The sequence below is a fragment of the Phodopus roborovskii genome, unplaced genomic scaffold, assembly GCF_943737965.1.
Source record: "Phodopus roborovskii unplaced genomic scaffold, PHOROB, whole genome shotgun sequence".
NCBI classification, from domain to species: domain Eukaryota; kingdom Metazoa; phylum Chordata; class Mammalia; order Rodentia; family Cricetidae; genus Phodopus; species Phodopus roborovskii.
In genome coordinates this window covers 208,642-222,815 of record NW_026125901.1, presented here as the reverse complement: position 1 = coordinate 222,815, position 14,174 = coordinate 208,642, and the positions used below count along the sequence as shown (strand labels likewise).

At 39.8% G+C, this 14,174-nt stretch overlaps 1 protein-coding gene across 1 annotated transcript in view; it reads right to left on the bottom strand.

The window, feature by feature from the left end:
- Nucleotides 1-7,829: 7,829 nt before the first annotated feature.
- The window catches only part of Maoa (monoamine oxidase A), a 57,863-nt gene continuing 51,518 nt past the window's right edge, over nucleotides 7,830-14,174 (bottom strand). Inside the window, exons 11-16 of the mRNA XM_051178922.1 lie at nucleotides 13,160-13,217; nucleotides 11,830-11,927; nucleotides 10,942-11,053; nucleotides 10,058-10,120; nucleotides 8,726-9,868; nucleotides 7,830-8,676 (exon numbers count right to left, since the gene is read on the bottom strand). Coding sequence (XP_051034879.1) covers nucleotides 9,728-9,868; nucleotides 10,058-10,120; nucleotides 10,942-11,053; nucleotides 11,830-11,927; nucleotides 13,160-13,217 — 472 coding nt within the window. The 3' untranslated portion in view covers nucleotides 7,830-8,676; nucleotides 8,726-9,727. The remainder of the gene's footprint in view (nucleotides 8,677-8,725; nucleotides 9,869-10,057; nucleotides 10,121-10,941; nucleotides 11,054-11,829; nucleotides 11,928-13,159; nucleotides 13,218-14,174) is intronic.

Below are 14,174 nucleotides of genomic sequence, written 5' to 3'. Positions count from 1 at the left end.
TCTCTTTCTCTCTCTCTCTCTCTCTCTCTCACACATGCATATATACCATATATAAGTATGACTCACAGGATAGGATGTGGTCCAGCTAGTACAAAAATGGGGCTGCCTATGAGCTGAAGGTCCACGAATCCAGTAGTTGCTTAGTCCAAGAGGCTGGATGTCTCCGCCGATCTTCATTATATTCTAGTACCAGTGAAGGAATGGACTTTCTAGGAAGGTAAGAGAAAGCAGGCAAACAACAAAAGCTTCCTTCTCCCATGTCCTTATATAGGCTTGCAGCAGAAGGCATAGCCCAGATTAACGTGTGTTTTTCCAACTCAAAGATCTGGATTAGAGGTGTATCTTCCTACCTTAAAGATCCAGATTGGAAGTAGATCTTCCCACTTCAAATTTAGCAAAGATCCTTCACAGGTGTGCCCTCCATTTTTGGGTTTTAGCTATTCCAGTTGTAATCAAGTTGACAAGCAGGAACAGTCATCACAAAAGGTTATATGCAGAGGTTTTGAATGTGGAAAGGGAAGGGGGAGTGATGTAATTATAATATAATTATAATCTCAAAAATATAATAATTGACTAAATTTAAACAATGGATTCTTTATAATGTCTAAGAATTGCTCATTGGGACTTGTTTCAAGACCTCAACTTCACTCTGCCCACAGCTATGCCATAACCTATTCCAATTCCAAACAATTTTCTGACTTACTAACCCCAACTTAAAAAATAACCTAACACAGTTGCAAACCCTATAAGTCCTTCCCTAATTGTTCATCTTATGATACCAGATCTAGAGGTGCACATCTGTAATCCTCAAACTTGGGAGCTAGATGCACAAGAGGTGCACTGTCAGGTACTTGCGTTTTGAAGGCTAAATTAGGTTTCCTCAGATTCTGTGCCCTTTACCCACAAAGAAAGAAAAGAAAAAATTAAAGAAAACAAGGACAAGTGACCAGAGCAACAAGAAGCAGAGGAGAAAACATCTACCACACACTAAACTGTTGCTGTAAAGGCCCCAGAGCTCTGTTTCTGTGTGTCTGAAGAACTTTGCTTGGATTGCTTGGACCCTTTTCTAATACCTTTGGGAAGTGAACACTAGCAAATTCCTAGTAAGATGCTCTTGTTTGTAGCTTTACCATACAAAAGGAGGCCTGTCAGGTACCTATGAAAGCAACTTTTCAGTCATGTGCAATCTGAAAGGAATTGAGTCACTAACATTAGTGCATAAATATTTCTTTCCTTTAGTTTATTAAAGATGCCAGATCTTACTCTTTTTAATGTAAAAGACAAAACTGGGAAAATGTGCAAATCGGGTGTGTGTGTGTGTGTGTGTGTGTGTGTGTGTGTGTGTGTGTGCTTGTGCATGTGGTCATGTGGTCTGTATTTGTACATGAATGAGGAAGACAGTAAATCTAGGTATGGATGGGAGCAGGGAAGAACCCATGAAGTTTGAAATCATCCAAGGTTTTGTGTGTCCTTCCATGTTAGTATGCCTGGAATAGCAAGGATTTGAGGAGTGGCCAATGTGACATTTAATTTTGTTTTCACTATCAAGGCCCATATGGTAGATTGAATAATGGCCCTACTAAAGTTGTTCAGTTCCTAATCCTTCCACCAACAAATCGATTCTCTTCTATCACAAAGATACTTTCCAGATGTGGTTAAGGATCTTAAAATAGTAGAGAGACTATCCTGGTAGAGCATCTCAATTTAACGCTATAAGATTCTTTTTGAACTTATGAAATGCAGAACCATAAAATAAGAAAGAAGCTTGTGTCATGTTAAGCTACCAAGTATATGGTCATTTGTTTCAGGGACAATAGAGCAATTGATGAAGCCTATAAAATAAAGTGGCTGTCACAGCAAAGGTGGTCAGGCTGCTTGGGAGAAAGGCTGATTTTCTGTCTTTAATTCTCTTCTACCTGTGTGAACCTACCTTGCATATATACACTAGGGTTGTCTCAGCACAGTCTAGACACTGTGCCATCCACTGCTGACTGCTTAAATGAGTGCACTGAGAAGTGCCACATATGCCTAGCCCCCATTGTTAGCTGATTCATGTGGTTGTGAGGGTATATAATAAATGAATATATAGAGATAGAGATAGAGATATATATGTACATACATATGCTGGATAAACTGGGTACCACTACTAATTTTTAAGTGTAAACCAAGATCACTGGTAGACATATTTAGTATGGGTCTGGCCTAGGATACAGTTTACCATCCTGGATGCTGATCTTATCTAGGGCCCTTCCTGTTTGGTTCTATTTAGGTCCCTTAAGTGAAACACCACCACCACCACAACAACCCTCCCCCCAACCCCCCAACACACACATGGGTCCTGCTTAAAATGACAAATCCTATGAGACACATATTTCCTGAATTTTAACAACTCAAAATAAACTGAAATAAACACAATTTTAGTTTCCAAATCCAAGAAGTCATGTAGGTCTCTGTCTCTACCACAAATCCCTAGCCAAATGTAGAAGTTCTCCTTCCTTTCCTCCATAATTTTTCACATCTCGGGGATAATATAACTTTTGATGATATCTTTTTCTCCCTTGCCCTTTCCATCCCACTTCTCTTCTTCCCATGAATTTTTTCTTGCCTATTATTCAGCAGACACATCAGAGTCCGAGGAATGAGCAATTCTAACAGAAAAAATAATGTTCCTCAAATAGGGCAAAGAAAGGGCTATGATTACGAGGCATAAACATTAGGTCCATTCCACAACTGAAAAGAATAGAAGCCATCACAGGTAGATACAGGTGATATCTCTTGGTTTTTTGCTAAGACAAAGTGTCCTAAGTGCCCTAGAATTTCTGTCACAAAAAGAGGAACATGATATATATTCTCTCATATACAAATTTTAGACCTAGAGCAAAGGATCACCAGCCTATAATTCATAACACCAGAGGAACTAGGATATAAGGTGTATTCTAAGAGTTTCATATAAGGTCTCTCACAGAAGGGGGAAGTGGCAAGTCCCCCAGAGCACATGGGAAGTGAGGGGGCAGTGAATGGAGAGAGAACTAGGAGAAAGAGAAGGGGAAGAGAGGAAAGCTCGTGCGACTAGGAAGATTGAGTCAGAGTAGGAATAGAAGGCAGGAGAGAGAGAGAGAGAGAGAGAGAGAGAGAGAGAGAGAGAGAGAGAGAGAGAGAGAGAGAGACAGAGAGAGAACATAAAAGAGGGAGCCATTATTAGTTTGAAGAGAAAACTGAACCTAAAGAAAGGTCTAGAGACCTACAAGATTGATTCCAAATAACAATTCAAGCAACCGTGGAAAGGATACCATAAATGACCTTCCCAGATAGTGAGATCAACAACTAACTTATCCACCATCATGGAGCCCTGTTGGAAACAGAAGCAAGCACCTATACCTAAACACTGAGTCTAACTAGAATCCAGATGCAGAGGGAGAGGACAAGACCAGGTTGCAGAAACACATAGAGACAGCTGACCTGAACAAGGTGGAGTTAATGGGCCGACCCCAGACTGATAGCTGGGAAGCCAGCATGGGACTGACTCAGACCCCCTGAATATGGGTCTCAGCCAGAAGGACTGAGCAGTCTAAGGGACCTCAGACAGTGGAACCAGGATGTATTCCTGGTGCACAAAAGGATCTTGCAGACACATATCCCATTGAGGGATACTCCCTTAACCTAGAGACAGGAGAGAAGTCCTAGTCCCTACTTCAAATGACAGATTTACATGACCCTACCTGGATGACATTGCCCTACATGTAGAATTGGGGTGGAGGGATGGGAGGGGAGGGTAGTCAGGGTACATGTGATGGGGGAGAGACGGTAAGAGGGAGGGAGAGGGAACTGGGATCGACATGTAAAATAAAAAAATAATAAAAATAAATAAATTAATTAATTTTAAAAAATGAACAGTATTCAGCCAGTAGATGGCACTCTCTTAAAACAAATTTACTCAGCAGCATAGGGCCTCGGATATAGGATGCCACTGCCAATGAAGATTAGTTATTTAAAAAGACAAAAAAAAAAAAAAAAAAAAAAAAAGAAAAAAGTAAAATGGGAAAAAAAGAACACGAAGTTCTGGAGTAAGGAGGTAGGAGTATATATGAAATGTTGTAAGGGGGACAGGGGATCAATATGATCAAAATATTTTGTATGAAATTCTTGAAGATCATGCAGAGAGGGGATGTGGATAAAAGACCGGTACATTGGACTCTTGTCAACAGGACAAATGAGAATGTAACATTTGACATATACTGATGATGCTCCTTGTGATGAGCCATGTCATCTATTTTTTACTCTTTTTCTCTGTCTTCTGCAGGCTCTTTACTGATTTGTTGCATTTAGTGATGTTTTTGGAGCCTCGGGCCTACATCCTAATAAACTCCCCTTAAATCTACCCCCGCCCCATTCATAGTACCCTTTCTATAATAGCACTGAACATGGCCCCAGTTAATAGATCACTTGCTATCTTTAATCATATATGTGGTTCATAAAGCAGCCCATGTCTGATCCACTACTGAATCCCATAGAGCCTAACTAGCACACAGGTGCTGAATGAACTCCAGGTGCTAAGAACTCCAGAGTTGTGACTGCTCACAATTTAAGAAGTACTTCTGCTTAAAAAAAAAAAAAAAAAAAAAAAAAGGTTGATTCCTGTATTATTTCATCACTACAGTGGGACCTGCAAATTAAGCATTCTAAATTAAGCATTCTGAATAGCTATCTAGGAGCAATTTAATAACAAATGATTCCACATTGTTGCTATAGACCTGTTAGATTTTCATTGGTGTGCTATTCTGTGGAAATTTTAGCACCTCTCCCATTCTCCCCTCATCTGCAACCAGCACTTCCTCCCCTAGTACACACTCCTCCACTGCTGCTGGTAGTGCAAACTTGTACAGCCATTTTGGAGGTCAGTATGGCAGTTCCTCAGGAAAATGGGAATCAGTCTACAACAGGACTCAGCAATTCCACTCTTAGGCATATACTCAAATGATCCATATCCATGCAACAACATCTGTTCAACTATGTTCATAGAAGCATTGTTTGTAATAGCAAGAATCTGGAAGCAACCTAGATGCCCCTCAACTGAAGAATGGATAAAGGAGATGTGGTAGACTTTCACAATGCAATACTTACTACTCAGCGGATATAAAACAATGGAATCTTGAAATTCGCAGGCAAATGGATGGAACTTGAAGAAACCATCCTGAGTGAGGTAACCCAGTCACAAAAAGAGGAACATGGTGTGTACTCACTTATATATGGATTTTAGACATAGGGCAAAGGGTCACCAGCCTGTAATTCACAATGCAAGAGAAACTAGGATATAAGGAGGATTCTAAGAGACTCATACAAGGTCCTTCAAAGGAGGAGAAAGGAACTAGGTCTCCCGAGCATATTGGGAGTGGTGGGGCAGTGAGTGGAGAGGTATTTAGGAGAAAGAGGAGGAGAGGAAAACATGTGGGAACAGGAAGATTGAGTCAGGGGACAAATAGATGAGAGGGGAAAAAAGAGAGAGATACCATAATAGAGGGAGCTATTATAGGTTTGAAGAGAAAACTGACTTTAGAGAATTGTCCAGAGACCTACAAGGATGACCCCAACTAACAATTTGATCAACAGTGGAAAGTCTACCTTAAATGCCCTTCCATGATAATGAGATTGATAACTAACTTATATGGCATCATAGAACCTTCATCTAGTAGTTGATGGAAACAGAAGCCGACACCCACAGCTAAACACTGAGCTGAACTCCTGGAATCCAGTTGTAGAGAGCTGAACTCCTGGAATCCAGTTGTAGAGAGCTGAACTCCTGGAATCCAGTTGTAGAGAGCTGAACTCCTGGAATCCAGTTGTAGAGAGGGGGGAGTGATAAGGGTTGGTCAAGACCAGGCTACAGAAACCCACAGAGACAGCTGATCTGAACAATGTGGAGCCCATGGACCCCCAGACTTAAAGCTGGGAAACCAGCATTGTACCGACTCAGACCCCCTGAACATGGGTCTCAGTTAGAATGCCTGGGCAGTCTAAGGGACCTCTGACAGTAGAACTAGGATTTATCCCTGGTGCACGAAAGGACTTTGGGTGCACATTCCCCATGGAGGGATACTCCCTTAGCCTAGAGGCAGGAGGTAGGGCCTAGGCCCTGCTCCCAATGACTTGACACATTTTGATGATTCCTCCTGGAAGACATCACCCTCCCTGTGGAGTGGGTGGAGAATGGGACAGGAGGTGGGGTCGGCAGGGGCATGGGAGGGAGAGGGAACTGGGATGGATATGTAAAATAAGAAAAAATAATAACTATATATTTAAGTTTTTTCATTTTTAATATCAATGACAGTTCCCCTCCCTTCCCTCCTCTAGCTCCTCCCTATGCCTTCCCTCCAACCCACCCTCTTCTACTCATCAGTAATGATAAGGCCTCCCATGGGGAGTCAACAAAATCTGCCACATCAAGTTCAGGCAGGACCAAGCCCCTCCCTGATGGGTGGAGGCTGAGCAAGGTAAACCTTCATAGGCAATGGGCTCCAACAAGTCAGTTCATGCACTAGGGATAAATCCTGGTCCCACTGTCAGTGGCCCCACAAGCCACAGAGCAGTCACCCACATTCAGAGGGCCTTGTTTGGTCCTATGCAGATTCCCCAGCTATTAGTCCACAGTCTGCAAGCTCCCACTAGCTTGGGACAGCTGTCTCTTTGATTTCCTCCATCATGATCTTGACCCCTTTGCTCATATAATCCCTTCTCCCTCTCTTTGACTGCACTTCAGGAGCTTGGTCCAGTGCTTGGCTGTGGATACTTGGATCTGCCTCAATCAGTTAATGGATGCAGGCTCTGTGATGACAATTAGGGTAGTCATCAATCTGATCCCAGGGGAAAGCCAGTCCAGGCACCCTCTCCACCACTGCTAGGAGTCTTAGCTTGGGCCATCCTTGTGGATCTGTGGGAATTTCCTGAGCACTAGATTTCTCCCTAACCCCATAATGTCTCCCTCTATCAAGATATTTCTTTCCTTTCTCTCCTCTGTCCCTCCCACAACTCATACATCCTGCTCCCTCATGTTCTCCTCCTCTCTCGCCATCATTCCTCCCTTCCCCTCCCAATTTACCCAGGAGATTTTATCTATTTCCCCTTCCCAGGGGCATCCATGAATCTCTCTCTTAGGGTCCTCCCTAGAAAAGGCATTTTCTATGTTCTGCAGAACTAGATACTGTCCTGCACCCTGGATCCCCCAGCTGCCAAGATACAGACTGATCCCAGTTTCTTATAAGAACTTGAGAATCACAGTTGCAGTTTCTCATTAGTAATTATTCCTGGCCCTGTCTCTCGTAGCTAGTAAGAGGACAAAGAGCCTAGATCTGTCCTTGATGAAGGCAGCTCTCAACAACCTTCTAGCTTCCCCATTCGAATGTCCTGCATTGCAGGCTGACTCTCGCCCAGCACAATCCTGCCTTACTCATCCCTTAGAATGCTGTCTCTAGTAAACTCTTGTCTCTGACTCAGCACATCAGTCTACATCTAGCTCAAGATCATCTTTCCACAGATGGGGAAACTGAGGCAGAGAACCCAAGTGATCTGCTTGAGGCATCATAGGCTAATTAGGTGAGAAGCCTTGTTATAAAATCTACATCTGTGACCCGGAGTGATCAACTGTAGTATTATAGTATTTGACCTATTCCCCAGGCAACTTTTATAACTAGAAGATGAAACCCAATGCTAAGAATTTGGAATCTCAATAACAAATGTTTCGTTATAACTTCATCTTCTGTAGACTTCTGGCTATGAGAAACCATTTTCAAACTTCCAATATAACTATCAGACAAACACAAACAGAGAAGCCAGGCTGAAGGAAGGATGGCATCACATTTTATTAACAGCAACAAAACCCAGTACCATACAGACAAAATCTTACTTCAGTGGCAAATCATATACATAAACATATACCCACGTGTAGTACTGGGGCCAAGTTTGGACATTGAACATTAGGCACCAAGTTCACAACCACCAAACAAAACATAGTTCACAGTCCTTCAGTAAAGTTTAATTTTTTTCATCATAATATGAGACAATATTTAACAGCTGTGGCAAATAGGTGTACTTCTTAAGTCTAATTCTCATACTAACTATGGAAAAAGGCCAATTGGCCTTCAGAACTGTGAAGGGGATTATCAACCTCTTAAAATTACTTTTTTCTCTGTTTAGAGCTATGTTATCTTTGTGGTAGACAGCCTCACATATGATGTTTCTCAACTCTCATTACATGTCTGAGCACATCTGTACTAGAAATCATTTTACTATAAAAGCTGTGGCTTAATAGGATTAATATCATCAGGATTGGTTAATTGGATTTCTAAGAAGCAGAAGAGGGTAAACTGCAAACTCAGGAGATTTTCAGCATTCAATAGTTTAATGCTAATAATCTGAATACTGTTAGAAACCTTTTCAGTTCAGCTGTTTAAATCATTTTTCAAGGTGTGTCAGGACTGAATTAATCAGTAAGCTAATGCACACAAATCTAACAGATTAGTGATGAGAATTCTCCCTGCAGTTTATTATGAATCTAGGAAACTCCTTACGTACTGGTGAATATCTAAGATATCATTCAATTTTCTAAGTTAGTTAAAATGCCCTTGAATTGCAAGATAAAACAGGGCAGAAAAATCTAGATTTTTGTTCTTACAATGGGCAAACCTTGAAAGATCTTAAGTCCTCATATCAGCATCCAGAGGCATACGTTTACATTTATGATAAAGCTACTGTCATAAATTTGGGTTGGCTGGCATGTGCTGGCAATGATTTAGTTCTTCTTAAATAAGAAATATGTTTACATCTTTTAAAAAGGAAGTGCTGTTTAGGGAAACCTTTGGAACATATTTTGTTTTTTCTTATTTTTTTTAATTGGCAGTTTTCAAATGGGAAAGAGAAGCATAGGCATCATTCCAGGCCCACAATAATTCTAAGAATCCTAAGTCTGGATATATAAATTCATTCAATTTAATGCTTGGTATAAAACCAAATAATTAAAAGAAGTAATATTATCAGATTGAGCCCTGTATTTGACTGTCTCAATGAATAACAATAGAGAAAATTTCATGTGTCCTTTGGTACTTGAGAAAAATGGCATGCTACTATTTAACCATATTGAAGACACGGGTTGATTTAGAGATTTAATTCTGTGATCAGACAGCCAGGGAACACCTAAAAAATGCTAATTTTCTTAAATAAGCACAGAATGTTACTGACGAGGGCCAATTCATGTTTAGATACAGTCCAGAAAAGAAAGTGCCTATTGTAGTTTGTTTCAAATGGAATTGGTTAGTGAGGCCACGTAGGGAAGATTTCAGCTACTATTTTACTCTGCACATCTGGGTACCTACATATAAATCACAGTAAAGTGTTTTATTTCTGAAACCATCCATTTTGCATTAAAGGCAAGAAAAGACGAACTCAGAAATTATTCCTCACATGTACTTCACCATTTTGAAACTAAGCGCTCACAGGATTTTATTCAATCAACCAACACAAATTAGTCTAACAAACAGGATGAAACTTGATCTTACTAAAATTATCTAGGTAATTAATTCTTTGGATTGTTGTCACTTTACAAAGACTGAGAATAAACTGAGGAGGGTTAAATCAAGTGCACTTAAATGGCCCAATGACACAGGCTATAATTCATCCACATTTTCCTTTTGATGGTGATGGGATCAAGCAGGAGGCCCGAGGGTCAAAAAGATCAAGATCACAGCAGCAGTTTAAACTTGTACATTACAAAGCAGAGAAGGGCCACGGAGGTGGAAACACCAGTGATCTTTAGTAGACCAGGCACAGAAGGCAGGTTCCTCTCAAAGAAGGTATGGGTAATTTCAAATGCTGGAACATCCTAGATGAATGAACATAGATCATTAACAAGAAATCCTTGCATATCTAGAGGAAACAAAGCCTATCTGTAATAGTGTGTATTTCTATCCCCAAGACAGTTACATTTATAATAAAAGCAGAGACTGAAAGAAGGTCAACACAATTTTTATGTGCTATAGTTTGTCAATAGAGATGGAGTAGTCAATCTTACCTTGGAGTCAGGCTCTTGAACCCATATGTCTTCCTTTGCAACTTTTCCTAGAGCATTCAAGACCTGAAAGAAAATTAATTATGGCATTATAATGTGACACAGACTTTTGACAGACTCAAGGTCATATTAAACATTGATGAACCCACAGGTGTGTGTCAGAGAAATGTATACATAGACTATCAGTGTCAAGGAATAGATGGAAGAATGGATAAAGCACATTTGTTATTCACATATAATGGAACATTATTCAGCTTTAAATAAGAATGAAATGCTGTCACTGTGACAACATGGATGGACTTAGAAAACAACACAACTTTAAATGAAATCTTCCATGCCTAGAAAGACAAACAGAACATATGATCCATTATATGCAGAAGCCAAATAAGTGGATCCTATAGGAGTATAAAAAAAGAACAGAGGCTACTAGAAGCTAACAAAGGCAATAGGAAATAAGGGAAATTAGAGTGAATAATAGGTACCAAAATATAGCTCAATTGGAAAAATACATTCTAGTATTTTATAGCAATATAGGGTCACTAAAGATAATCACATTGTACTATATAGTTGCAAAGATCTAGAAGAATTTGGAATGTTTCAAAGAAAGGATACATGTTTGATATGAAGGAGATGCTAATTATCTTGGTTTGATCATTGTCCGTTATTCCTAGGCATCAAGGTATCAATGTGTACTCGTATCAATAAAATAGCATAAGTATCTAGTTTCTTATTGTCTATGCATATAAATAAAACAAAGAACCAGAAACATCAGATGACAAAAATTGTGCCACAGGGCTGGGCTATAGACTTCAATTAAATTCCCAGTACTGATTCCTGAGATGTAATTACAACTGAGAAAGAGTGCACCTTAGATTTTTTTCCCTTACCTCTCTAGCTGCTCGTTCTCCAGCTTGGACTGCTCCTTCCATGTAGCCACTCCACTGTGTTGCTGTTTCTGTGCCTGCAAAGTAAATCCTGCCTACTGGCTGGCGAATCACCCTTCAAGGAGATAAAGAGGTCACACAGGGTTAATGGGAAGATGCTGAGGGGAAATGAGCCAATCACTTACTGCCATCATCTAGTCCACTAAAGGAAGGGAAACCAATCAAGGAGAAAACACTCATGAGTCTCAGCCCAAAGTAAAAGTCTAGTCTTTGTTTCATTTACCTGGGCACACAGATCTAAGCTATTAAGCCTGGGAGAAGCAGACTCTAAGATTACTCATCACTAAAAGTGATGATGACTATTTTCAGCTAGCCAGTCAGCCTGGGGTACAGTTTCCTATAAAGTATCTCTTAAGGCTGAGTAGGTGATCCTTGATCCTATGCCTACAAGGCAAAGAAGTAGTGCACATGAAACAAGGTGGTTGGTTCTAAGAAAAGGGAGTCTAGCAGGTCTCCTCTCCTCCCACCTCAGCTATATACACTGAGGACTCTTCCCTCTGAAAAATATCTGGTGCTCCTCTGTTGACAAGAAAGATGTGTTGGACAAATACATCCATTGTCCTGTGAGTGGACAGCTGAGAGCTCAAAAGGCTCCACAAAGGACAATGTAGTTGTCTTCATCTCACAAGTGCTGCTGTCACCTGTAATCCTGCCTACTACACCTCTGTGCGTTAACATCTACTTCTCTGAGGGTATCCACTGAGTTACAAGCTGACAATTTGTCTGGGATTTACAAATAAGAATACTGCCTATTTCTACAATTCTTAGTGAACACAGCTCGTTTGAATGTGTGCAAACCCTGTATGAGTAAGTGCAGTGATTGGGTAGTACCTTCCATACTGGGTCATGATGCCAGGAGGGAAGTAGGCTGTGTAGCAGCCCCCGGAGTACTGCTCCTCACACCAGTTCTTCTCCTCATAATGGACTGGCTGTAGTTCAATGGAGAGAAAAATTACAACAGAAAGCAATAGTGGAACTATAATCTGCCAACAGTGAAGGCTCTTATGTATTTTACATTAATAAAAAGTTTATATTTAAAGCAGAAAGTAGAACTCAGTGGTATGAATTGCCAGGCCCTGAGTTTGAGCCCTGGCATAAGAAAAGTAAGAAAATTAGAAAGAAAGGGAAAGGGAAGAAGTAGGAGAGAAGGGAGGGGTAAAGAAATCTGTGAATGAAGCTGAGTGGCAGAACACTTTTCTAGCATGCACAAGACCCCATGTTTAATTCCCAGCATTGCAGGAAAAAGGAGTATATTGCAAAATAGACACTGTTTATCTTAATTTCTTGCCTAAGGGAGTCAAGACATAGCTCAATACTTGGTAGAGAGGACACTCTCAGTCATGCAGATTCTAAAGACTAAAGCTGAGTCTTCAGGAAACCCTATCAACAAATAAGTTTTTGAATAGGTCTTCTCCGCTGAGTGATTAAGACAGGCTGGGAGCAAGCAAGTAGTAGGCAGAGCACAAAGCAATTTTTCAGAATCTCTTCCCTAAACTGGAAAAGTTTATGACAAAAAATACTGCTCAAAGGAGACAATTAAGATGAAAGTGTTCCTTGGGGACCATGAGGGAGCTTTCCATGACTTTCCTGTCACATTCCAAGCATTTATTATTTGCTCAGAAAAAGTCCTCAGCTATTGCTGGGCTCTTCAGAAACCATTTCCTTCTCACTTCTTTCAGAAGCAGTATAAAAACCCTTGGAGTGCCAAATGAGGTATGGAGTGAGCCTCCATGTAGAAAAATGAATTTGTATGTCTTTGACCTGGGTAAACATGAAGTCTGCTGTGTTAAATATATATCACAGTGCCTTCAGCAACATATGATGACATACCTGGGGTTTTCTTTTACAGCAAGCACTTGACAATGACAGAAGCACAAGATCTCTGTTATGCAGAGCAATCTCACTGATCTGTGACATAATGATTGTGGCTCCAAGTTTCTTACCTCAATTGAATGCCTACTATGCAGTGAACACTTACTTAAAAAGCCCAAAGTGATGCCATATCACAAGTTCCATGTACCTGACACTAGTTTTTAATGCCTTTGGGTTTCTGAAATCAGTTCTCTAAATTAAACACGCCCATCTATATTCTCTGCTAAGACTTACAAGAAACCACTTTGAACCAACAGAGAAAACCCTGTTAGAGATTGGGGATTCTTACATATAAAGCTTCTTGAGATTCCAGAACTTTGGCATACAGCTCACAGATTTTCCTCTTCCTATAGAGAAGAGCAAAGGCATATTAAATAAGTCATAACTGATGGGCATAGAATAAACACAGTAAGTTCTAGGGTACTTGATAGTGACTTCCTCAAAGAAAAATTCAGTTTAATAGCCTCTTGCAACTACAAAACAAATAGTCAATTAATCCCTGAACTCAGTTTATATGCCTCAGTGAATTTCTGTATGCTGATTAACATCATATGCCTCAGCACAGTAATTTGAGAAATCAACAGAATATTCCTTCTTTTTTAAAAAAGAAAAGGTCTCACTATGTATAGCCTGTAACTTGCTATGCAGATGAGGGTGGTTTTAAACTTGCTGTGATCCCTTGTCTACACCTCCTGAGCACTGGCATTATGCGTGTTTTGTGCCATGCTTGGCTAAACTCTTCTTGAAAGAAGATACAGTTTAAACTCATGACTATTCCTGATGAAAATTTTAAAAACCTAATTTACTAAATTTACTCATCTTGTAAATTAATAGCTCTATCTCAAGTATTGAATATATACTATTTACATTTATTCTTTTCCACCTTTATATAATTTAAATATGTAGAAATGCCTCCAAAATATTTGTTAAAGGCTAATAAACAGAAAATATTTTTTTATGAAAAAGAGGCAAAAGATGCTATTCAAATCCATAAAACAAGCACTAAGACCAGATGAGAGAAATGGTTTAAGACGTGTATGTATGTGTGAGTGCATGCAAATATGCAAGAGTCAATCTTATTAGTAATAAAGAAAACAAATATAAAAATATACAAGTTTACATTGCCAATAGCAGCAGAAAATATTTTTTAAACATAACCCCAATTTCTTTAAATAGTGTGGAACAAAATATAAGCTTATTACTCTTGATAACATTATTTTTTACACCATTGATATAACTCTTAGAACTCCTATCATATTGAGTATAGAAGGTTAAGTTAGAAAGAGGAGGTGAAATTATAAATG